The sequence below is a fragment of the Anolis carolinensis genome, chromosome 2 (assembly GCF_035594765.1).
Source record: "Anolis carolinensis isolate JA03-04 chromosome 2, rAnoCar3.1.pri, whole genome shotgun sequence".
NCBI classification, from domain to species: domain Eukaryota; kingdom Metazoa; phylum Chordata; class Lepidosauria; order Squamata; family Dactyloidae; genus Anolis; species Anolis carolinensis.
The window spans coordinates 294564615-294591586 of record NC_085842.1 but is presented as its reverse complement, the minus strand read 5'-3'; the positions used below and the strand labels follow the sequence as shown (position 1 = coordinate 294591586).

The 26972-nt window shown below is 39.3% G+C and overlaps 1 protein-coding gene across 2 annotated transcripts; it reads right to left on the bottom strand.

The window, feature by feature from the left end:
* Positions 1-389: 389 nt before the first annotated feature.
* depdc1b (DEP domain containing 1B) lies at positions 390-26972 on the bottom strand. 2 transcript variants are annotated; one of them, XM_008102868.3, is made up of 11 exons: positions 26839-26972; positions 22564-22829; positions 12474-12609; positions 11646-11773; positions 9853-9983; positions 9221-9268; positions 7590-7730; positions 5658-5824; positions 4490-4666; positions 3843-4031; positions 390-2394 (listed from the first exon to the last, which is right to left on the bottom strand). In XM_008102868.3, exons 1-11 carry the CDS (start codon positions 26911-26913, stop codon positions 2233-2235), a joined length of 1620 nt encoding a protein of 539 aa, XP_008101075.2. In that variant the 5' UTR covers positions 26914-26972; the 3' UTR covers positions 390-2232. The 2 variants fall into 2 exon arrangements, with proteins under 2 accessions (XP_008101075.2, XP_003216290.3); XM_003216242.4 differs by having other exon boundaries at positions 3843-4028.

Below are 26972 nucleotides of genomic sequence, written 5' to 3'. Positions count from 1 at the left end.
AGGCAAAAGAGCCAAGCGGGGCTGGCACCACTCTCCCTCTCCCTACCGGGGATGAGTGAACCTGCCTTTTGTGGAATTCTGGAACCACTTCATGGCTACCTTCTGTAGATAATGTAATCACCATCCTGGTCTCAACCCTGTTCCAAAAATAGCAGTCTAATCATCCACACAATGACACAAGTTTCTGTCACACCAAGTCTGGACCAACCTAGGTAGTCAATGAAGATGAGCCCATAGAGTGTCATGGAAGGGCATCAAGTTATTGATTACATTATCTTTGTTGTATTTCTGTTAACAAGGATGTGGAAAGGTTCTTGTGGGATTCTATGATTCAATTTTCTGTATACCTTAACAAAACCTCCCGGAAGAAAACAAATCCAATACAAAGATTAAAATATCATAGCTTTATTTCTTGAAATGTTTTAGAAGTGCAGTAAATTTGGGTTCATTCAAAATGTCCGTTTGAAGTACAAAATTCATTATGTACATGAGAAACATGTGCCTTGTCCTTCAATATGAGTGCATTACAAACCCCTCAACTTCCCTCCTTTCCCAAAGTTGTCTTTAGAATGTCTGACACGAAGCTGTGAAGTTCAGCCTGAAAAATCAATATTCGGCCATGAAGTTGACTGGGTGACCTACAGCCAACCATCCTCTTTCAGATTAACCTATTTTACAGAGTTGTTTGAACTCAAAGACATATTAAGCACAAATAATAATATAGGCCATTCCTAGTTTATACTCCTAACACACGATGTGTAGCTATTATTACAGTGGCATGTTTATTATTAATGGTACAAACCAGGAAGAGCTCATGACTTTCAATTAGTCAATCAAATTGACCATATCAAACACAACATTCTCCATTGTACTTGATGCTTGGTGGAGAATGAAGAATAGGCACATATTGGGTTCTTTGAAACAAAAGCACACATTAGAACAGGGACTTTGGCCCTCCATGTTTTTTGGTCTTCAGCTCTCAGGAAATGTAGGAAGAAACAATTGTACAAGCCTTTTATGCACGATGTAATGCTGAACAAAGGAATGAAGGTAACAATTCAAGAAAGTGAAAAATAACACAAACCTACGCAAGAATCCTTTTTTTCCCTTTGTAGAGCCGACAGACAAGACATTGTTCCACAATCAGTCTTGTGCTGCATAAGCAAGCTCCCACCATGCACTAGAACAAGGCTTCTTAAACCGTTTCATTCATGACTCTTCTGGGCCTGAACAAGGTTTATGTGACCCCCGGTATAGAAGTAGATAAAATAGGTATAAAAATAAAACATTTACTGATACCAAATCAGCATTTGCAAGACTTGCTAAACAGGCTGATTTTCCTTTTTATGGAGTATAGCTGAAACATTTTCTGCAGAGTCCACTCTAAACACTGCACAACAGATTTGTGTAAATGTCTAAAGCAGCTACAAGGTGATGTTCAGAAAACATTTACTTCCAAAGTTTAGGAAGCAGTGCACTAGTAAGTAAGCCCTTTTCTGAAATCGGTATTCTCACACAAACATGTGACCCAGTGTTGAAAATCAGTAGTTCGACATTTCATTAACTATTTGATCTGCGGCTAACCAGCAGGCCAAAATTCCAGTATTTCAGGTTCATTCCTTTGTATTACACCTTGAAAAATCCAAGAATATATACGTACAAAGTTCATTCTTCCTGTAAGAAACACATTTACCACATCTTGAAACGGCAATCTTTACTCACTTTGCCCACATGCAGCCTCTTTTACCCCCTTCTCACAAGCTGTGGTTAAACTAGGGAGTCCTTAATTAATTAATATATAAAAAGAAAAAAATCCATTATCTCCGTTCTACATATGACTAGGCATACATCTACACTGTAGAATTAATGCAGTTTGATACCATTTTAAAAGCCATGGCTCAATGCTATGGAATCCTGAGACTTGTAGTTAGTGAGGCACCAGCAGTCATTGACAGAAAAGGCTAAAGACTTTGTAAAATCACAACTCCCAGGATTCCATAGCATTGCACCATGTCAAGCTACATTAATTCTATGGAGCAGATTTACTCTTAAGTCAGAATCTATCAAAATACTGACGCACCCTAAATCTGAATCTAACCTAATACTGATAATGGCTCAGCAGAGCAATTTGTTGTCCTAGTTCTTTTTCATTGTTAAAGTGTGTTCAGTAGTTAACAAAATTCCAGCCATTTTGAAATTTGACCATTACTGGGAAGTAGCATATTCACAGTCCTACATACGGAAGCTTCTTGTTCTATTAAACGGCTGGAAAGGTTTTTTCAATGCCCATAGCAACAGCAGTGGTTTCTGTTTACTTTTTTCTGGGAACAGAGCTGCTTCACTTTCAGGAGTAGGAAATCGCTCCTTGTATACATCGGGGTAGGATTTCTGAAACTAGAAGGAAAAGGCATAGATTCAATTATTTGACCCATTTTAACTGCCTTGTTCATTAAAGCAGACATTTTCAATATGTACCCACAAGAGGTGAAATCTCCTTGTTTTGTCAAATGCTGTCGCACACTAGTTCAGTTCCAAGACAGAAGCACACATTACTTAAGTTATTTTTTTTATTTCTGTTATCACCAGCAATACAATTATACAAAGAAAACTTATCCTGATTTTTTAACATAGTAGGAATATAATAACATTTCTGCAGCCTGTCAAAGGAATTCATTTTTACTAGACCAAAGTTTAACTAAAAAATAGATTGAGTCTAAGCCATGGGAGGAGTAAACAGGAATCCGCTGCTTTTCGATTACTTGTTTCTTGACATTACGGTTTCAACAGACCTAAATCATAACCATACCATACTTTCAAGCTCTGGTCTGCTTCTTCTCATCTCTGCACACTAAACACACTGAGTTTTTGGTTCTATTCAACATGCTGCTTTTCTCTCTGTCAACTCAGTACCACCTAGTTTTTTAGCATTTTCAAGCAAAACACACACACACACACACACACACACACACACAACACTGAGTTCTGCTTTTCATCCATTTCTACTTTTTGACAGCACCCTGGTGACTAAACCAATGTGAAACTTCTGCTAGCCGAATCTACTTTTATGTGTATAGAGACCTTATGTTACAATTAAAAGTCTCCCTCGATGGTCCTTGGGATTTGGGAATTAAAATTCTTTCATAAATCTATATTACAGATAATACAAGCAGGATCTAATAACTTTGTTGTCAGAAAATTGGAAACCAATAAAAATGGGGGGTGTCACTTTTTACATCTCTAGAAGCGTATTCTAGGACAAAATGTTTTGTCCTAGAAACATTATGCTCTTTAGTAGCACCCTGTTCTGGGGAAATATTTACATATGCAAGACATTTGTTCTCCTTCTCCTAACACAGCACATTCCAGTCCTTAAGGTGCGTATTTGTGGATGTGCAGGCCCATGAAAGTTTTGTCAAAGGCTTTCATGGCCAGAATCACAGAGTTCTTGTGTGTTTTTCATGCTGTATGGCCATGTTCCTGAAATATTCTCTCCTGACGTTTTGCCCACATCTATGGCAGGTATCCTCAGAGGTTGTGAGGTATATCATATACCTCACAACCTCTGAGGATGCCTGCTATAGATGTGGGCAAAACGTCAGGAGAGAATACTTCAGGAACATGGCCATACAGCTCAGAAAACACACAACAACCCCATGAAAGTTTTTGTATGAGTGTCCAAGATGAAAATCCACAAAGATAAAATTTCACAAAAACAAAAATTTAAAAAACTTGGGAGATAGTATTTTTAAAAAGTGGCATGTATTCACATACATTAGAAAACAACAAAACCTAGTTAAGGTTGAAGAGTAAACTTTACAGAAATATTTGACCATTTCCTTTACCTTTTTCAACCTTTTCTTCTTCTCTTTGCGGGACATTTCTGTATTTGTTGCAATTTTTTCTAACAAGCCTGCCAGGGGCTCTTGACAGCCATTTATTCTTTGATGTTCAAATTCATCGGTGCTGATTTGGTGACAAAATGATGGAGGAGGCAAAGTTGTATCTGTATCAGCTCCAGGATACTTGATCTGCTTTAAAGAAAATGGGAGATATTTTTAAAAGAAAGGTAAGATGTTTGTATTTCGACACTCATTGTAGTTATTTAAGCCTATTTATCCATGGATAAAAATGATATGAACAAAGAAGAGAATAAGCAAATTTGATCACTTTTTTGGTGGAAGCCCCATCCTGGGGCAATTGTCTCCTGACATAACTGAAGCATCATACTATCAAGTCTGCCTCCTTGCCTTCCATCTCCAAAGTATGGTTGCCTCATAGAAAAAAAACTTTGACAAGAAGAAAATTTCAACTTCACTTCCAAGAGTCTTATAAACCAAGCATAAAAGGTTATTTTTATTGAAAAACAGGAAGTGTTTAATCAAATTTAGCAACACTGAACTATTTGTCTGTTTATTTCCTGTAAATGAAATTAGTTCGTTTTAAAGAAGATCCTGAGCTGAGGAAAAAAAAGTTGTCTTGCAACTCCCACCTGAACCCTTTGAAGATGGGCTACATGTTCCTCTACTGAAGTTTTCAAAGCAGGAGAAGCATTTAGGATCTCATGATAATTGTCCATTAAGAATGACACCAGTTTAGCAGCTAGTAATTCATCCAAGTCAACCTCATCCTCAGAACATAGAATACAATGAGAAAAAGCTTGAACCATCTGAAAGAGATAAGAATCAAAGAATGGAAGTGGCAGTTTTCACAGAATACCATATATCAGCATCCTTATTTATTACTATTATATAAGAAAGAGTGAGAATTAAGTTACGGTTAGGCTTTCTGCCCACTAAAAGCCCACTAAGTCACGCAAATACCTTCATATCTGGAATGGAAGAAACCTTTAGGTTTCATTTTAATGAATGTGGAAGAAACTGGAAAATTCATCTATACAGTTCCAGAGCAATTAATGCTTAACTCTTAAAAGTCTAGTTTGTGTGTCTGAATATTCAGTCATGTTAAATATTGAGTTGGGATTGCTACTTATTTCTTTCCCTAAGACATCCCTCATTTTTAAATATCTATATGGAAGGTCAATATAACCTGGTTCTCTCCATGTTGAGAAAAACTGCCCATTAAATTTGCTAGTGTAAATGAGAAATTCATTTCAGCTCATTTTTTCCAGAGTGTACCAAGTACAACACAGGTGCTTTTCAAAACCTACAGTCAATTATGGGTCTCCTAGCCAAATGAACAAGACAACGTGGATTTTACTATTTCAGGTAAAATCACAAGGTTGTCATCTGAGTAACAATGGATTTCTTGATGAAGGGCAAGGGCTTCTCAAGACCAACTCTAATCTATTCCACCCCCTCCCACTCACCCATTTTTTGTCCACTTCTCTCTACTCAACCATTGTAGAAAACAGGATTTGAAGCAGGAGCCATATTAGATAATGGAGGGAGATGAAAGGAGTGTAGGAGAATGGGTGAGCTGCCAGTTCTTGATTACTTTTTTCAAGAAATTCAAAATATGTGCTGCCAGTTTCCAGCTTGCAATGAAAGCTGTGCAGGCAGAGTGAAACTAAACATCTTTCCAGGCCACATCCTCTTAAATACAATGCTGCTGGTTTTTGGAAATAAGTCTCATCTTGCAATGGACATGTTTTCTCCAAACCAATTCCAAGACCTTTCATTCCCAGCTCACATACACACCAGTGTTCTTGTCCCAACTGTATCAGAGAGTGGTGGCAGATCCTTATTTGAGCTGATCCTGGCCATCATAGTCATCAACAGCTGCAGCTTTTGGCGATTAGGTGGCGGCAAAAGAAGGCAGCAAATCTGAAGTGCTTCAATAGCCAGTCTTTCCTTCTGCAAGAGTCCTGGTTAAAACATAACTTACGTTCAGCTACCAGAATCAGTCACATTCTTTAGCTTCATCTGGATGCAGTGCTGCTGATTTCTTAATCAGTTACAAAATCAATCGCATATTTATGCTCCTCGTCCTGTAACAACTGGTGTCCTGTGCATATCATAGCACTAATCATGATGAGTGCTGATCAGGTATATGTACTTTAGTAATCAAGTTAGTCACATATTTATGCTTCTCTTCCTGTAACAACTGATGTCCTGTTATATGTGTATCATAGCACTAATCATGATTAGGGCTGATCAGGTTTATGTACCTTAGTAATCAAGTTTTGAGCTGATTTGCAATCTGTGGTTAAGAAGGAATCCTAACCAGAGACAGAATAGATACCTTAAGTGCATATTTCGTTACAACTGGTGTAGTTATGGTGGAGATTGGGACACATGAGTCCATGAATCACCTTGATGAAGAGGCAGGATCATTGTATTTACATTAAGTTACCTTCTCTTCCCTGACTTACCATGACTTGTAATGGAGAAGAATAAGCTTCAAGATACTAAGAAGGACACTGGGTTAATGGAAGCAATCCATTAAAAGAAGTTTAAGCAAATGTTATGTAATATATCACGATGGATAGCCCTTGTAATGTCACTGGGGCTATCCATAGGTCTCAGCTTTAGGCTTTGAAATATTAAAGCCTGGGACACTCCTGACCAAATAATCATATTGCCTACCTTTAACCTAAAGAAAAGGACTTCTGAGACCCTTAGGCCCCCAACCCGGAGGTGATGTTTTCCCCAGTTGCCTCCTACCTATATAGGTTGTAGGGCTTTCTGAGTGTACATCTTTCCAAAGTCCAAGCTGACAAGACTTAGCTAAGATCATTTGTTGTCTTGTTTTTGAGCTCTTTTACATTTCTTGATATATTGGGGTCTTGTTATCATTCTGATATTTTCAATTAATTGGGTAAATTTGTTTTTGTTTTATTACGAACTGCTTTAGGTTTCCTCTGGGAAGAAACACCAAGATGTAAGCAATAACAGAAACTGTTAATGAAAAGTGTTTACTAATCATTGTTCGCTAAAGAGTATTTCACAATTACTGTTGTTGGGCTGTTTCCCAAACTTGTACAATTCATTTGAACATGCAACCTAAAACTGAACCCCTGTAGGAGCTCTAGTGTAGCACAAATATTTCACCACAGATTTAAAAACATTTCATGGAGTGATATCTGGTGTATTTACTGGCACCACTGGGGAATCCAGTCTGAATCCTTCTTTGGCCCTAAGCATTCACAGCTATCAATATATATCCTGTAGGTCTAATTCTACAACAAAGTTAAAGTATCCAAGCTGGTATTAAGAGGGTTATTTAAAATATACATTGTCTTTCATTTCTACATTTCTAAACTTCATAATGGTTTATAACTTAAAATATATCAATATATAGTTCAATAAAAGAAACGGCTTGTGTCATAAGCTCTATCTTTATCTGCAATGTAATCTCTCTAAATAAATGAGACAAGTTTCTGGTGCCTCGTGTGTCCTTTATATGAAGAATTTCTGTGTTTTCAGGACCCTAAAGTGAGGGAGCATGTGCCAACTGTTCTTTTTGTTGACAGGTTCACATTGGCTTCAACCTCATTCAGTTCTTGATGGAACAGGCATAAGGGCATTGTGAAAAGTTCACCTAAGGCTGAAGCCATTCAGGTTTCTCAGTATGGTTTAATGCAGTAGATGGACCTTTGTTGGACCTTGTGAAGGAGACACACAACTTACCCAATACACTAACAAAGATATCAAAGAACTGGAAAGTGAGAAGGGGCTCTTTGATGTGGCCGTAGAAATCTGCTATAGTTTTGAAGACATCTCTTTCAAACCCTGAGTAAGTTGGCTGTTTCAAATCTGGACACCTGGGCCCTAAGGAAGATGAGGGGGAGAGAAAAGAAGTCAATATTTATCAGACTTCAGCAAATTGGAGAAATATAGCCAATCCCCTTTCCAGACGAGAAACTGAAGTGACTTTGAGGAAAGAAGAAACTAACTCACAACACAAAAAAATAGTTTTAAAATTTGGCAAATGAGAAATACAACATGGGAAGGCAATAGCCCAGAATACCTTATTTCTGTCAACCAGTTCCTGCTTTGTAAAATACTCCATTGTTTTCAAATATAAAAGAACTCCAGTGGCACAAGTTTCTCACTTGCCTGCTATTTCAGGATTTACAACAGGGCCATAAGTAGTTCTTATATAGGAGTTGTAGATTATCTAAACTGGATGAAAGCATATGTCACTCCAGTTACTACTGGGTTACAACTTCCATCAGCCCTGGTCAACATAGTCAATCATGAGGAATCATGGGAAGTGATCTAACAACATGGGGGTGAATGGACTCAACCAACAATTTCTAGGCTGTTTGATCTGGTTCCTTCTTCCAACACTTGAAAGTTTCAAAACCCCGAAGTTAGCTGAGAGCAGGTTCCTTCTCATGCCCAATACAGTTCCATTTCCAATAACCAGCAATAAGCTAGCATCGGGCAAACCCTTTGTGTTCTACCATTGCTCAGCTAGGGCCATCCCAAAGTAGACAAGATCTCAAGGGAAGGAGAGGAGCTTAATACTGGCCCTACCACTTATGAGATTCAAGGGTGATCATCAATGATTGCAAATAATACTCCCGCCATAGTGGAAAATATCTAATTTGAGAAGGACATAGAATCAAGAAACTAATGCACATGGTCCATTCCATGTTGAATATCTTCCATAGCCAACTAGCCCAAGAACACTGGGTTTCTTCTTGTCAGGGCGGAAGCTCAGAACAAGAGGCATAGTAACCCATCTGATAACTCTAGGGCTGCCATCTCTGAGCTATGCCCATGCAAAGTAAGACATATTTTACTCATGCAATGAACGATCTGACCATGGTGACAGGCTAGAAAGGAGTGGCACATCATTCATAGACAAAAACACTGAAACTGCATCTTTTCCTATGGTAATTCATTGCTGGGCAGCTCTCTTGTATGTCTCGATCTTTCCTCATCAGACAACTACCTTAGTAATCTGAGCTAGCAGAATGAAATAGCTTACTGTAGACCAAAGTTTCTCGAGTTGTGCTCCTCCAGATGTTTTCAGCTTTAGTTCCCATGATTCCTAACACCTGCTAAACTGGCTGGGATTTCTGGGAGCTGAAGTCCAAAACATTTGAAGGAACACAGTTTGCGAAACAGTGTTGTAGACTAACATCCTTCCAAAAGACCTTGACCTTTGAATGTTACAGAGTAGAGAGAGAAAAACCCATACTACAATGGCTCTTACACCATAGAACGAACACTTGGTTGTCCTAGTGAAATTAATTTTATAAAAAACAGAAAGAGACAAAAATCTCCACTCATGTCAAACTGATACTTACAATTTGCCAGGCACTTCATTGCTGACAGAACCCAATGAGGCAGCTCCTCTGCAGAATTGAAAGGGGAAGAGATTTTATTGAAACAGATAAATGCATTAGAGTTCTTTATACAAAACAAAGAAAGGGGTACAAACTCAGGGTGCATTAGCTATGCAACAGATATTGTCAGAACATATCACCAAGAATAATATACATTAGAAAAATACACAATATATCAGGGGTGTCCACATGTGCAACCCTCCAAATAATTTGTGGCAGTAACTCCTGTCGGTCCTAACAAGGATAGACAATGACCAGGGATGATAATTGCAGGCTAACTATTTCTAGAAAAGCATGTACTCTCATCCTGGTTAAGTACTTTCATTCTTCATCACCCAAAATGGAAGTGGCCTTCTGAGACGTTAACAGCCACAAAGAAGAGGAAATTATATCAAGTGCAGCTGAAATTCAACCCTACACATTGTTTATCCATCCCATCTTTAAATCTACCACAGATCCAGATCATTACAAAATATTTTTCTTTATTTTAACATGAGCATAGCTCATAAAATAATGTTTCCAAGCTACGCACACATATATCACAAAATGATCATGTCAGCAAACAGATTCTGGAAAAGCAGGCAAGCACTTACTTGATTTATCTTCTAAAATCACAACCCCCTGTTTGTTGACATTATACACATTCTGAATTATATGCTTAGGATTCACAAGTTTAGTATCCAGCATGTCGTTCAGAGAATCCACACCTAATGTTTTCTGCAAGCTGAGCAAGATACAAAAAAACCAGGCTGAGCACATTAGCAGAACAGCTAGAAAAGAATGACGAGCTACAATTACTGGAATACTTGGATTTTAGCACAAATGCTTTTCATCAGAATCATAAGCCACCTTCAAGCTTACTGTAGTAACAGAAAAAAGCAGCTTGTTTTGAAAACAAATCCTTCAAATACAGAGATTATGCATTTCAGATTATGAAGTATCATTCACTACACATAGTAACATTGCATAGTCTGAAATCTAGAATGGAAAAATACAGAAGAAGAAATCCTACAAGGCTTCCCCCTCCAGTGATTTTGTATTAAAAATTACACATTTCAACTCTCTCAGTGGGAAGGAGCACATCATAGCCCTCAGGCCACAACAGCTACCAAGGTAAGAAAAACCAGTATTCCATGGCAGTGGTGTATTGACTCCAAAGCTATACAAAGCACAACAGCCCATCTGTCCGATCCTCTTTTGCAGCATAAAATCAAAACAGTGACAAGGCTTCTATGCCGTTCCCTAGGGCCATGAGTTTGATTGATATTATTCTGCTATATTAACTCTTGTTTTATTGTCTTACTGTGTTTTAATTTTTTTGTATATTGTTCAATGTATTTATGCTGTTGTTTTTGTAAATTGTGCTGGTCGGGCCTTGTCCCGTGGCGGGGGACATGGTGGCGGGGGACATGGAGATGGTGGCGGGGTATAAAGTTTTATTATTATTATTATTATTATTATTATTAATGAGTTGGATGAGAAAACTTAAACTTGGAGAACAATCAGGCACTTGCAAGTAAAACCTACAATGTCATCCTCTTTCCAGTTTCAGGTCTCCATTTGGTCAGGTCTGTGGAAAAGGAGAGGTTCTGACCCACTGTGGCAAGTTGAGCAGTCTCTTTGGGGTCCCGAGGAACCAAGCTCCTTGGGGTCCTTCAGAATCTGACAGATGTTCTGGAGGCTAGGAAAGTTGGCCTAATAGTGACTGTTGAGACTAGGAGTCAAACCCCTAGGAAGATTCTAATTCTGGGTCCTATCTTGAATTTCCTCTCCCAAGCTCTAGGCTTTTATCTCTTTAGAATCTAAGGAACTACCAAACAAACGTTGATTTTAGCTCTGGTTGCCATTTACCACCCATTTCAGTGGAGTTTCCAGTGGAAAGTGAAGGCAGGCATCTTTGAACATTTGAAGACAGGCCACTCCCTCATCTTGTGAGAAGTAGCACAAGAAGAGGAGATCCTGATACCCCTGATCACATGCCCCATTACAGCTGTTTTCTCCCCTTAATGCACACACACACAAAGAATATCTGAAAACTTCTCATCACATGCTAGGTAAACTGCTTTGTTTTGATCATACTATTTTTATTTCCAAAAAATGGTCAGAGTTAGTAATAACAATAAAAGGCAGTCATCCCAATACAATAGAACAGCAAATATACTGCTGGTGTATCAGAAGATGCATGGCTTATGTACATTACTGGATTGCGAAAAGGTGACCTTGACATCAGAGGGCACAAGTCAATCAGAAGATTATGTAGACACAGAGCTTTTATAGATTTACTAACCAATGATTTCAGAAGTTTACTGCTGAGCTAGGGTTTTTCATCAAATCATTGTAGATTACTGTAATAAGAGAAAATGAAGGGATAATGCAATATACTTACTGTGACAAAGTCATGGATTTCCATATCTTTTCCAGATTTGCTTCTGTTAATTGTCGCCGATGTATGAGTTTGCATGTTGGTACTTCCCCAATTGCTATACTGTGACGTTTGAACCACATTTCTGAATTCTATAGCAGAAGGGGGGGAAACGAGACTTATTTTCAATGGCAGTGCTTCTGCAGAACAACCCTGATCAAGAGCGAGTGAGCTGCAATTTCAGTTCCATTAACCAGGGAAGCAAATATGTGAGGAAGTACTTCTCTTTCTAACAACTTACTTATGACTTAAGATCACCAGGTAAGAATTTTGTGCCTTATACACCAATAAGAGAATGGAGGGTTACGGTTATGGTTCCCCATCTCTAGAATACCCTTTCCATGATGGTCTGACTGGCATCAACATCTCAATTATTTAGTACAATAAAATTCACAAAACTTTATTGGACCAACAAAAATGCAGAAAATACATCATTCAAGCTTTTGAAGCTTCACTGACTTCTTCAAGTAAAGATATTAAAGATCATACTGAAGTAAACTGACAATGGTAGAGTCACAAGTTGAATTGATGAGGCCAGATCAAATTTTTTTGCTTGACATTTTGTTTTAAACATATCAGCTGATTTTGCCTGTTTTATTATATCTGTTGCTTTTTTATTCTTATTCCAATGAATTTCAGGAATTGATGTTTTTATTATATTTCTTCACTGCTCTGATAAAATAATAATACTGGTAATAATGATAATTTCCATATAATCACAAATCCTACCCTTTTTCAATATACTTCTGAGCAAGAGAGCAAAGGAGATGGTGTTAGAAGTGGAAATCTTACCAACACAATGGGCTTTACTGGGATGTGGTCTCTAAAAGTATCTCTTTCAAGATCATCCCAGTTTGGGAACTTCACAATTTCTTTTCTACAAGGAGATCGCTTAGGATATGGTTTCAGTGGTGAGAAAGGAGGAAACCTAAAAATTAAGAAAAGCAGAAAGGAAAGGAAAAAGAGAGACAGCATGCTTTAAAACAGGGCTCCTCAAACCTTTGAAGCTGTGGGCTGGTTCACAGTCCCTCAAATTGTTGGGGGGCCAGACTATAGTTTGAAAAAAACACTGCACACATCTTCTTTGTTGTGCAAAAAATATGAACGAACAACACAATATTTAAAATGAAGAACAATTTTAACCAACATAACCTTACAGATATTTCAATGAATAGTGTGGCCCTGCTTTTGGCTGATGAGAGTGTTAAGTTGATTAGGATTGTTGTTGTGTGCCTTCAAATCATTTCAAACTTAGTGTGACCCTAAGACTAATGTATAGGGTGGGGGCCACATTCGGCCCACGGGCCTTCATTTGGGTATCCCTGCTTTGAAATTGCCATAAAAATCCATCTTGTTAACATTGTGAAAACAATCTTATTAACATTTTTTTTCTTGCCATTATCCACTAAGGTGTATGCTTGCACATATCAAACTGTTGATCTACTGGGTCAGATTTCTCAAAATGGTTTATTTCTACAGCTGTGATGGTTTATGCAGAGGATAAAAAGTGCATAGGTATATTGGAAACAATACCCACACAAGGAAATGTGATGATAAGTCAGAAACTAGTAACTCTTCTACCTAATCTTTCTTAGTAAATGATTAGTAATTAATATATCAATTTCATTAATGACAACCCCCCCTGTTGCAGCAACTCCATTGGCTACCAGTCTGTTAAAATTCAAATAGCTGGTTATGACCTTTAAAGCCCTAGACGGTTCGGGTCCAGGCTATTTGGCTGACCACATACCCTTGTACAAACCTTCCCAGGCCCTGAGATCTTCAGGGGAAGCTCTTCTCAAGCTCGGTTGTAGTTGCCCCTCGACTCTAGAACTTCCTTCTTCCCAGGGAAGCCAGAATGGCCCCCTCCCTGCTGTCTATTTTAATGCTTGCATTTTTGTATATTTTAGATTGTATATTAATGCTTTGAGTTCCCTTTGGAAAGATAAAGCGGGGTATAAATAAATATAATAATAGTAGTAGTAGTAGTAGAAATAATAATAATAATAATAATAATAATAATAATAATAATAATAATAATAATAATAATAATAATATAAACCAAGTAAAGGTCCTTTCAGACTAATATCTTATTTTTATTATTGCAGGTGATTGAATAGAAGATTATGCTTTGACTTCATATGGAAAATTATTGTCCCTCATATGGTTTGAATAACACCTCTTTATCACACACACACCCCAATGTCTTACATCAATTTCATTCATAACACCATTATGTGTCTTTTACTTGTTTTTCTTTGTCTTCAGAAAGTAGAAATAATAAAAAAATACTTCAAAAGTAAATCAGATGATGGTCAGATTTCATGCATCTCTAAATGCCACATTTAAAAAAAAAACAGAACTAATATATGTGTTTCAAATGTATACCCTATCCAATCAGGTTTCAAAATATGGTGCTCTAATTCAATGATCCACGAGAGGGTGCTCAAAATATGTTTAACAACAATGCTTTCATTAGTAAGACAGACTTTCCAAATCACAACCTTAGTATAACACATTCATCACTAGCAAGAATATTTCAAGAAATTTATTCAGTCTGCAGTACAACCATACATAATTCTAGCTTTCATCTTTTTAAAAACTGTTCAAATGTTAAAAGACTGGGAAAAAACCATCCTACTTTTAGTTTAGAAGGGAAAAGGAATGAGAGCTTGAAGTCTGCCTTTCTTATAATCCACAGTAATGTTAACCATTATTGTTTTTACAAGTTACTGGATTCAAACCCTTCTGCTATAGAAAGATGTGGGGAAAGGTTTAAGAGTTAAATGGGAGAAAACTCATACCAACACAGTTTCCTTCATGACATCAGAACTTCAGTGTCTGTTCCTGCCTTCCTTCCTTCAGTGACAGTACACATTGCCCTTTGTTTCACCCCACCTGCCTGATATGCATTAGTAGCTCTTGCCATTGTGCCCGTTTCATAAGCAAGTTCCTATAAGTAGAAAGACTAATCTTTTCCAGTATCCTGTCTTCAGTCAACGCTTAGCCAGACAAACTCCCAGATGTCCAGGCTATTCTTCTGCCAGGAAAACAGACTTTTCAGTTTGCTGAGTGGCAGAGTTTAATTGACTGCAATCTTGTCAATAAATCCACTCTACATCTCTTTGTTGTCAGAGTTATTTGAAGCTGTACAGGTGCTAGACCGTGGCTGGATGCTATAATAGGCTAGCTGAAAGTCGGTGAACTGAATCCTTGTGGTTCTCAGGCCCAGAAAAAGGGTAGGTGACTTGTCCTTGACTCGGCTACAGTCCCCTTGAGGAAACAGGCATGCAATTGGGAGTATACTTAAGTCCTTCTTTGTTACTGGAAAACCAAGTGGGTTCCATGGCTCCGAAAGCTTGGCACCATTTTCAACTGCAGCTATGGACTTTGCCGGGCAGAAATAGCCAGCACACAGTTAACTACACCACAGAACTTTGCTTCTCATGTCATCTGAAAGCAAGGTGTTCTGGCTTGCTTCTTTACTCACAAGGAGGGTTTGCTCTATAGCTGTTTTCTCTGGGTTATGGGTTCCAAGTGGACAATGAATAAGCAGAGGTCACACCATTAAATGTCTAATCATTATATGGGGGCCATGGTGGTGCAATGGATTAAACCCTTGTGCCACTGAACTGCTGACCTGAAGGTTGGCTGAAGTGCTGACCTAAAGGTGGGCAGTTCAGATCCGCCAGATGGGGTAAGCTCCCATCTGTCAGCCCTAGCTCCTGTCAACCTAGCAGTTTGAAAACAGGCAAATGTGAGTAGATAAATATGTACCGCTTCGGTGGGAAAAGGCAAACAGACACCCCAAGCAATCTTGCTAGCCACGGGACCAGGAGGTGACAACGCAGGCTCCTCAGCTGTGGTCTTCTGTTTCATATTCTGAGCCAGTGCTGTACCTGAACTTCAGGTTCAAGAAAAGACTCATATTTTTGGACATATTCTAGAAGAGCTACAAAATCTCTGTCCTGTGGGCTGGGCAGACTCAATATGTCAATTGAAGAGGTATAGAAACTTGCCTGGAGTTGAGAAATAATTCAATCACTTTAAAAAGAAAACAGTTCCTTTTTAATATAACAGCTAGGTTGGGTTTTTTTAAAAAGTTATTCTTAATTATTAACCAAAATAAATTATTTTCACTCCAATAATGTACTTTAGAGAAAAAGCAGTTCAAGACAAATTCCAGGACATCTAATGTTCTAGAAGAGCAAAAAAAAGTAGGAGGCCATGAATATCTCACTGTCCCAACTGATCATTTCTATGGGGAGAGAAAAGGAATGAGTGGGAAGGGACAGGATTGGTTCTGGAAGGAGGGAAATTTTCAGTGTTTAGATGGAGTCACAACTGGGCCCTATGTGCCATGGATGTCAGAAAAACTGCATGCTGCAAATTTACATTTTTGGTTGGATTTTGCAGAGGGACCACAATTTTGATCAAGTTTATGCTTTGCAGATACAAGGTCTCAGGTTAAATTCCAACCATCTCCATCTGAAAAAATTAGATGACAAGTACAGTAGAGTCTCGCTTATCCAACGTAAACGGGCTGGCAGAACGTTGGATAAATGAGTGTTGGATAAGTGAAACTCTACTGTAATGTGAATGACTGTTATCTATCAGAAATCCAAGAAAGCTCCTGTCAATCTGAGTACACAATGCTAGACAGAGAATAATAGAGGTTAAAGAGGTTTCACGGGCCATCTAGTACAACTCCCTGCCATACGGGAATACACAAATTATAGTGGGTCCTTGGTATCCACTGGTGTTTGATTCCAGAACCTCCTATGGATACTAAAATTCATGGACGTTCACGTCCCATTATATTTAATGGCATAGTTTCATGTTCACTTTAAGATGTTTTAAATAATTGTTTTGTTATGCATTTTAATCCTGTAATTTGTATTGGGGACAAAGGGGATAAATTAAAATTGTACATCAAACTGTTGTTCTCAGGGCTTTGTCCCCATGTAAGCCACCCCGAGTCCCTTCGGGGAGTTGGAGGTGGGTTATAAGAAATAATAATAATAATAATAATTGTATCCCTAATGTCTTTTGGAATGTTGAGTTGGGGAGAATATTTTCAAATCATGGATAGTTGAATCCGTGAATCCATGGATAAGGAGGGCCAACTCTGTAACACTCCTGAAAGTTGCTCATGCAGCCTCCATTTGAAGACCTCCAGAAAGGAAGATACACTAATCTACAAGTAAATCTATTCCACTGTCAAAAATTTCTTACAGTAGAAAGTCTTCCTAATATTTTATTTTCTTGTAAAATAAATGTATTCATGTTCTAGTCCAGTGATTCCCAAAGTGGGTGCTACTGCCCCCTGGTGGGCGCTGTGGCGATCCAGGTGGGCGCTGTGGCGATCCAGGTGGGCGCTGCGGCGATCCAGGTGGGCGCTGATGGCACCTATTAGGACACGGGGGCAGGGCCAGGGGAGGGGCCTCTTCGCAAGTGCCAGAGACAGGGCTGAGCATCTGAGGTGCCTGTTAGGACACACAGGGGGCGGAGCTAGAGGAGTAGGCATGGCTTCTTCCCAAGAGCCCGAGACAGGGCTGAGAATCTATGCCTCTCATGAGGCGCTTGTTGGGACATAGGAGGCGGAGCTAGGGAAGTGTGATGTCCCAGGGTCCCTCGGGTCATGATCCTGTATTCGTTGCGGACCAGAGTGACGAGGATATAGGGTTTATGCCGACTCAGCAAGAGTCCGTTCCCTTCCAGATGCTCCCTGTTGACAGTACAAGCCCAAAGCTCATTTAAAAAGGCCTTGAGGCCGAGCCTGTTCCCAGCGGTTTCCCTCCCTTTGATAGGAGGGTGTTTTGGGAATCAAGTCGCTCGGAGAAGGCTAGCTTATGGAGGAGCGCGAGATTAGCAGCCAGAGAAGCTGCTGACTAACCCGTTTCCCTTGAGAGTTTCCAGGGAGGCTTGCATCTGGCGAAGATGTTGTCTCTAGCCAGTTTTTCCCTTGGGAAAAATGTTGGACACCTGTTTTGAAGGGAGATTTGAAGTCCCTTAAAAGTTCTGCGCACTGGCTAGTCAACGTGTCAGTTGGAGGATTAACTTCGCTTCTAGTTCCTTGTGGCGCGCTACTCTCGAGTAGACCGGGCGATGCGCCTCGCCTTCTAGTCAAGTCTGGACCACGTTTGGATCCACTATCTTCAGCCTTGCCTTGCCTTGTTTCCTTGTCTTACCTTGAACTTCTTGCCTTGGACTAGCTTCCTGAGACTCTTGCAAAAGACCTGGATTATTCCCCACTCAAACTGCTTGGAAGTTTGAGTGTGTTTCGGTTAATTGGATTATCATTTTTAAACTCTAATACTGGACATTGGACTTTATAATACTGGACTATATTTGACCTTTCCCAGAAGGTCTATTGTTGGACTATATATTCTGCTTATTTTTGGTTTATTTCTTCAATTCTTTAATAAAGATATTAGATTGTTTATTGGCTTCGGTGTCTGGTTTCCAGTGCTCACACAGCCTAGAGTATCACAGGAAGGGGGTGGGGCCTCCTTTCAAGAGCCTGAGACAGGGCTGAGCCTCTATATCTCTCCTGAGAGGCCTTTTAGGACTAAAGTGTGGGGCTAGGGGCAGGGCCTCTTCCCAGGAGCCTCTGTATACCTCCCCTGAGGTGCTTGTTAGAACATGGGGGTGGGGTATAGAGGTTCAGCCCCGTCAGGCACTTGGGAAGAGGCCCCGCCCCCTCCTCTAGCCCTGCCCCCTGTGTCCTGGCAGGTGTCGCAGGACACGGATGGAAGCTCAGCCCTGCCTCAGAGCTCCTAACTCCACCCATCCCAGTCCTGGCCACCCATTTGTGGCCCCCGCCCACCTCCCCCTCGCAGCCCTGCATCTTGGACTAAGGGAGAGGCTCAGCCCTGCCCTCTTGAGAAGGAACCACACCCACCCCTATAAGCCACGCCCCCCTTTCCAGGGGGTGCTGAGTAATATTTTTTCTGGAAAGGGGGTGGTAGGCCAAATAAGAACCACTGTTCTAGTCTCTGAAGCAAGAGAAAACAAGTTTGCTCCAGAGTACGACCTTTATGTGCTCCTTTTCTGTAGGGATCCATTGTTTTCCCACCCAATTCTGATACCGTGTAAATTTACATATAAATGGATTACAAAACAATCCAATCTACATAAAGTTTCAAGGTCACACCATATAGTAGCAAGGTAACGTGATACATATGACTGCATTAAATGCATAAAGTTTTAGGCATACAAAGACAACAAGACAGGAACTCCAGTCTAGATGAGACTAGATAGCAGTAACAAGACACACCTTGACAGCAGCCAAAATACAGGAACCCACCCATGCCAGGCCAGTTTCGGCAATCTTTTCCTTACCTCCCTCCAAGATCTTGCCACATTATTTTACACATCTGATACCAACAACAAGTCTGTTCATATTTGGAATTGCTAACTTGTCTGGCTAGTTTAATTAAGGATTCTTACATTTCTCTTTTTACATTAAATACTCATATTTATACAGCACGTTACTATCATGTACTGTATATGTTAAAACAACTAAAATGTTTGATTAAGGTTGAAAACCCTTTGCAAAATGTTGTTTTTATTTGAGAGTCTTTGTGATCCCATACAGGTTAAACATCCCTAATCCAAAATGTTTGGAATCAGATGTGTCTTGAGTTTCAGATTTTTTTCATATTTTGAAATGTTTGCATATACAGTAGAGTCCCACTTATCCAACACTCGCTTATCCCATGTTTTGGATTATCCAACGCATTTTTGTAGTCAATGTTTTCAATATATCGTGATATTTTGGTGCTAAATTTGTAAATACAGTAATTACTACATAGCGTTACTGCTTATTGAACTACTTTTTCTGTCCAATTTGTTGTATAACATGATGTTTTGGTGCTTAATTTGTAAAATCATAACCTAATTTGATGTTTAATAGGCTTTTCCTTATTCCCTCCTTATTATCCAACATATTCGCTTATCCAACGTTCTGCCGGCCCGTTTATGTTGGATAAGTGAGACTCTACTGTACATAGTGACATATCTTGAAGAGGGACCCCAAGTCTAAACCAGAAATTCATTTGTTTTATATACAAGTGATGCTCATAGTCTGAAGGTAACTTTAGACACAATATTTTCTCTCTTTTTTGCATGAAAGATTCTGTACACTGAACCATTCGAAAGCAAAAATGTCTCTATCTCAGCTACCCATGTGGATGGAGCCCCCGGTGGCACAATGGGTTAAACCCTTGAGCCGGCAGGACTGCTGACCGATAGGTCAGCGGTTCAAATCCAGAGAGAGCGGGTGAGCTCCCTCTGTCAACTCCAGCTCCCCATGCAGGGACATGAGACAAACCTACCACAAGTATGGTAAAACATCAAACATCCGGGCGTCCCCTGGGCAACGTCCTTGCAGACAGCCAATTCTCTCACACTAGAAGTGATTTGCAGTTTCTTAAGTCGCTCCTGACATTTAAAAAAAAAATCCCATGTGGAAAATTTGTAAGCATTTCTGATTACCAGATAAGGGATAACTCATATTTACAGACTAACTTGTGAGCTTTGAAATGTAGAAAAACACAGGTTGTCATCTTGGCTGGTGTTGGGCTAAGAACAATTAAGGACAAAAATTATCCTGGTACAACCTAAAGATAGTGAACAAAACTGAGTATGTTTCAATATCTCATTGTACTATTGTAATAGTGTTTGAAAAAGCATTTGCTGTATTCAAACACTATTATTTTTATGTTACAACGAAATGTCTGTTTGAGTCCCCTGATCCTTAAAAAAGAAAAGAAAACCCCAGACTCCCCAGATTGCCTTTTCTAGCCAAAATATGTGAATGAACTGACTCTCTTAAGAGCTGCTAGAAGTGCCAATTTACCTTTTTATTAGGCTTCAGCCACCTTCTCAACCAACCTAAAGGAGACCCTCCTCTTCCCCCCGCCCCACAAAAACCCAGGTGTTTGAAAATCAAGTGTTTTAGATCCTACTGTAGCCTATTCTTACAACATTTTATTCAGTACAGTACGGCCCTCGTATCCATAGGAGCAGTGTCCACAGTTTTATTTATCCGTATCTGATAGATCCAAAAACATATCACATGAAATGTTAAATAGCAGTTTGGCTGCAGAAAAACTTGTCATCTGTGTTTTAACATGATGAGACAGAAAAGAAACCACATTAAAAACGCCCGGGGGAAACTAGGGGAGGGGGAGAGAACAGCAAGAGAAGGTGTGGCTATGAAATAATTCACACTCCTTTTTTCCCACATCTTTGTGCCAGGGAAAACAATCTCCGTAGCTAGGCAACTCCCCTGTACATGGAAAGAGTGAAAGCTCATCTTTCCCTCAATGCCTGGCTGGCACTTTCTTGATGCCTTAAGCATTTGCTTGATGTTCATAGAATCATAGAGTTGGAAGAGACCACATGGGCCATCTTTTCAAGCCCTCTGCTATGCAGGAAAAGCACAATCAAAGCCCCGCTCCCCCGACAAATGATCATCCAGCCTGTTTAGATGCTTCCAACTTCCACCACACTCCGAGGCAGATAGTTTCACTGTTGAACAACTCTTATGATCAAGAAGTTCTTCTTAATGTTCAGGTGGAATCACCTTTCTTGTAATTTGGAGCCATTGCTCTGAGTCCATCTCCAGGGCAGCAAATAAACAAGCCTGCTCCCTCTTCCTTATGACATCCTTTAACATATTTATACATGGCTATCATATCTCCTCTCACCCTTCTCTTCTGCAGACTAAAACTACCCAGCTCCTTAAGCTGCTCCTCATCAAACCTTTCTAAATGCACATCTGTGAATGGTTTTAAAAGGACAAACTAGCAAAAGGCAAAGCAGGACAGATTTGACTCATTCTTAAAACCCATCTATTACACTGTGTAACAAAAATTGAACAATGTTCTGTTCCTAGTTTGAAAGTGTTACATTTTTTTCTTTAATTATGTGGTACTTACTTTGAAAATAGTTGTTATACACTAGAAACTTCATTTTTGTGGCTGCCACAAACTATGCTGAATTGGTTGAAACGCTATGAGATATTCATTGAAAAACTATAGCAAAATCTGCTACGGGATGTCCCACAAAAACAAAGTTTTTGCAGTTTAATAAACGTATTTCATGTTTTTATGATAGAACCAATTAGAAAATGACATTTATAACCCAGGAACCAAAATTGCGTTACATGGTGTTAGTAAGCAGTGGGTAAAACAGAGTGAATGAAAACAGCACATTCTGACAGTGTATATTATCAGAAAGTGAATATAATGCAGCAAGTGTCTGGAAATATGATCAAAAGGTTAATGCATCTATAACCGGATTTCAGTCTTCCCAAATCTGATCTGCCATTCTGTTTATTCAGTAATAACTGGAGCAATATTCTTGGTTTGGAGAAATAAAAAGAATATATGTAATGAATTAAACCATTTTTTAAGAAATTGCAAGTCAAGTCTGGACTTTTATAGGTGGATTAAGATAGTAACATGAGTCATGACTCCAAGTTTCATCATCTTAAGCTGTTATTGTCCTGAGCCAATAGATCTGTTTGCAAACAACAGCAAAATGTTTTTAAAAGTATTAAAAAGAAGAGATCAAAACTTCTTCTTTTAAAATCCTTGATGCTTCAGAAGTCGGGTTGGGTTTACATACACTGCATGAAGTAAAAGAGCTCTTCTTGTTTCATGGGGTTTAGTGAGTGATTTGTTATCACAGTTTTATAGTTTTAATGGTTTCATTCTATTGTTTATGTTGTTGATTTGATGTTTACATATGTGAGGCATTGAATTTCGCCATTGATTATGCTGCAACCTGCTTTGAGTCCCTCCCCCCGCCCAAGGGTGAGAAAAGAGGGATATAAATGCAATAAATAAATAAATATTAACCAGGAACTTACCTATATAATTGACCATTGTCTTCAAAATCCTCTTTGCCCCATCTTCCTTTGATATCTTCAATAACATGATTCTTCAGGAACTTCTTCAGGAGCTGAACCGTCTGCGTTCGGGTTACTTCTGGACCAAAATTTTGGTTGTGCCTTAATAGTCTGTGCAACCAGTCTACCGCTTCTGATGCAGTGAAGCAGCGCTCATAGATTTTGAAGTGACAGCGGTGCCTCCGTAATGGCATTCCTTCTCGAAAGAGTTCAATGGTCTGGTTCCACTGAAGCGGGGGGGGGGGGGGGGAGAGAGAGATAAAAGCTTTATATATTTATGTAATTTTCATTTCATGTTTTAACTAGACTTGATCTGTAGAACCAATGGAACTTCCAAAAGTTTTGTTGACCAGAAAATGATGCTTGTCGTACATCCTTGTTAGGCAACAAAAACAGGTTCAGCGTACCTTATCTGTGATATTCCAAAACCCAGAGCTGTCCATATGGGAGGTTGAAATAGTGACGGTTCAATATACACAAACTGTTTCATGCACAAAAATTATAATAAGTATTGCAAAATGGGTCAAAAACATTGGCCGCTTGATCATGGGAATACCTCTGGGAATACCTCTGAAGTGTAAAAATAAAAACTTTCAGAAGCTATTTACTTCTAGAAAATTTCTACAAAATGTGTTATCAATCCTATAAGACACCTGTCAAAATAGCTAAAATGCATAATAAAATAACTTTATTTCTATCCCACCCTATCTCCCCAATAGGGACTCAGGGCGGTTAACAACAAATAGCAGCAAACTCTCAATGCCGCAAAATGTAAACAACCAATAGATAAAAGTGAATTTATTAGCTTACCCTCTCAATGATTGACTGTTCCAGTCACTGTGGGCAAAGCATAATGCAGGGCAGATAATGAGCCATAAGCTGTCATTTTTGGTGCCTGTATTTTAAGATTCCTCATATTTATTTGAGGAAGAAAAATATATGCTGCTACCCACTCCAGAGCTGGAGAGCTATCTGTTCGATTCTATGTTCCTCTCAATTCATGTGGAATATAGTGCTCGAGAAGAGTTCTATGGATTCCATAGACTGCTAAAAAGACACATAAATGGATCTTAGAGCAAATCGAACCTGAACTCTCTTTAGAAACCAGAATGAATGTACTAAGACTGTCATACTTTGGACATATCATGAGAAGACATTTCGCTAGAAAAGACATACTGCTTGGTGAGGTAGTGAGTTGGAAAACAGAAAGACTGCCTTCTGTATGGAGAGACTCACTGCCTCATCACACTAGAGCATGAATCCACTTTAAATCCAGTTTCGGACTCCTGCAGAATTCTGGGGTTTGTAGTTTGGTGAGACACAGGACCTGTCTGGCTGAGCTGTTTAAATCCCTAAAGTGGATTTAAAGTGGATCCAAGCTCTAGTGAGATGAGGTCCTCAGTCAAGGAAGACACATCCCTGAGTTTGCAGGATCTGAGCTGAGTGGTTGAGGATTGGTGACCTGGAGGTTTCTCATTCGTTGGGTCACCATTCGGGTAGTAGGCCCTTTTAATACATAGGAATGAATGTGTTTTTAACTACAATGTTTTGTCATTTTTATTGTTAATTTTGTCACTTGTGCTTTGGTTTATTGTGTTTGTTCGTGTATTGATTTGAAGTGTGATTGTGAGCCACCCCAAGTCACTTGGAGAAATGGGGCAGGGTACAAATAAAGAGTATTACTGTATTATTATTATAAATTACCATAAAACAAATAACACATTCAACATCAAGATCAAGCAATAACAAAAAAACATTGCAACAAATTAGACATCACGCAACTAAAAATTACATTATAACTAATCAAGCTATTTACAGACTAGACTTTAAAGCTCTTTCTGGCCCTTTCCACACAACTGTATAAAATCAACATTAAACTGGACTATATGTCAGTGTGGATTCTTGTAACTCAAGCAGATATTGTGGATTTTTTTTCCTTCGCGTCAGGAGTGACTTGAAAAACTGCAAGTCACTTCTGATGTGAGACCTCTCATGTGAGATTGTGGATTATCTGCCTTGATATACTGGGCTATATGACTATGTGGAAGGGCCCTCTTACTAAATACAGTAGAATCTCACTTGTCCAACATAAACGGGCCGACATAATGTTGGATAAGCGAATATGTTGGATAATAAGGAGAGATTAAGGAGAAGCCTATTAAACATCAAATTAGGTTAGGTAAAGGTAAAGGTTTTCCCCTGACGATAAGTCCAGTCATGACTGACTCTGGGGGTTGGTGTTCATCTCCATTTCTAAGCCGAAGAGCCGGCGTTGCCCGTAGACACCTCCGAGGTCATGTGGCTGGCATGACTGCATGGAGCGCCGTTACCTTCCCGCCGGAATGGTACCTATTGATCTACTCACATTTGCATGTTTTCGAACTGCTAGGTTGGCAGAAGCTGGTGCTAACAGCGGGCGCTCATTCCTCTCCCGGGATTTGAACCTGGGACCTTTCGGTCTGCAAGTTCAGCAGCTCAGTGCTTTAACACACTGTGCCACCACCAGGGTTAGGTTATGATTTCACAAATTAAACACCAAAACATCATGTTATACAACAAATTTGACAGAAAAGGTAGTTCAATACACAGTAATGCTACGCAGTAATTACTGTATTTACGAATTTAGCACCAAAATATCACTATGTATTGAAAACATTGACTACAAAAATGCGTTGGATAATCCAGAACACTGGACAAGCGAATGTTGGATAAGTGAAACTCTACTGTATATATAGTAGAGTCTCACTTATCCAAGATAAACGGGCCGGCAGAACATTGGATAAGTGAAATATTGGATAATAAGGAGGGATTAAGAAAAAAGCCTATTAAACATAAAAGTACATTATGATTTTACAAATTAAGCACCAAAACATCATGTTTTACAAGGAATTGACAGAAAAGCAGTTCAATACACAGTAATGTTATGTAGTAATTACTGTATTTACAAATTTAGCACCAAAACATTGCAACATTTATTACAAAAACAATGACTACCTAAAGGCAGACTGCCTTGGATAATACAGAACCTTGGATAAGTGAAGCTTGGATAACCTCACTATTTTTAAATTCTATGTTTTTAATAAGTGTGTTTTTATTCGTTTTGGTTAATGTGCAAATATTACAATTGGTGCATGTTATTGTTTATTGATGTATTGTATATTGTTATTGTTTTGTATTTGATATTTCTGTGAGCTGCCCCGAGTCCCCTCCGGGGGAGATGGTGGCGGGATACAAATAAACGTATTATTATTATTATTACAGTAGAGTCTCATTTATCCAACATAAACGGTCTGGCAGAATGTTGGATAAGCGAATGTGTTGGATAATAAGGAGGGATTAAGGAAAAGCCTATTAAACATCAAATTAGGTTATGATTTTACAAATTAAGCACCAAAACATCATGTTATACAACAAATTGGACAGAAAAAGTAGTTCGATACGCAGTAATGTTATGTTGTAATTACTGTATTTATGAATTTAGCACCAAAATATCACGGTGTATTGAAAACATTGACTACAAAAATGCGTTGGATAATCCAGAACGTTGGATAAGCAAGTGCTGGATAAGTGAGACTCTACTGTATTGTTGTTTATTTATTTATTTAATTTACAGCATTTATATTCCGCCCTTCTCACCCCGAAGGGGACTCAGGGCAGATCACATTACACATATAGGCAAACATTCAATGCCTTTTAACACAGAACAAAGACAAGACAAACATAGGCTCCGAGCGGGCCTCGAACTCATGACCTCCTGGTCAGAGTGATTCATTGCAGTGATTCATTGCAGCTGCTCTCCAGCCTGCGCCACAGCCCGAGTTGTTGTTGTTGTTGTTACAAGTGAGACTCTAGCTCCACAAGTGTATCTTTGGAATACAATTCCAAAAGTCATGTTAGCTATGTGATTTTTGTTTTGCACTGAACTTCTCAGCTACCCTCTGCCAGTTTAGGCAAATGATCCTTTTAGACTCCAATTCCCAGCATCCCTCAGCAGGGCAGTTCGACCCTAAATAAATAAATAAATAAATAGCAGCTTGGACAAGTTACTTTTTGGACTATAGTTCCCATCATGCTGGCTTTAAGGTGCTGGGAGCAGGAATCCAAAAATAATCATCACTTGCCTAAGCTGTGACTTTATTCTGAGGGTGCATCCACACTGCAGAATTAATGCGGCTTGACGCCACTTCAACTCCATGCTATGGGGTTTGTAGTTTACATAGAGCGCCCTTGACTTACCAGACGGGTGGCCCGGTAAGGCCCAGGCCCCACCAGCCGGGGCTCCATCGCTCTCCAGGAGAGTAACACGCTCATCGGCCCGGTTGCAGGGAGGCCAGCAGGAAGCACCTGCGGAGGCCTCCCAGGAGTTTGAA

What these genes read in the sequence shown, in the direction of transcription:
- depdc1b (XM_008102868.3), bottom strand. Translation starts at nt 26,913, where the DNA reads ATGAGCGTGTTACTCTCCTGGAGAGCGATGGAGCCCCGGCTGGTGGGG. An exon ending in GATTTTAGAAGATAAATCAA is followed by an intron (nt 9,269 to 9,852) that starts GTAAGTGCTTGC and finishes TCAATTCTGCAG; the next exon opens with AGGAGCTGCCTCATTGGGTT. An exon ending in AATGAAGTGCCTGGCAAATT is followed by an intron (nt 7,731 to 9,220) that starts GTAAGTATCAGT and finishes CATCTTCCTTAG; the next exon opens with GGCCCAGGTGTCCAGATTTG.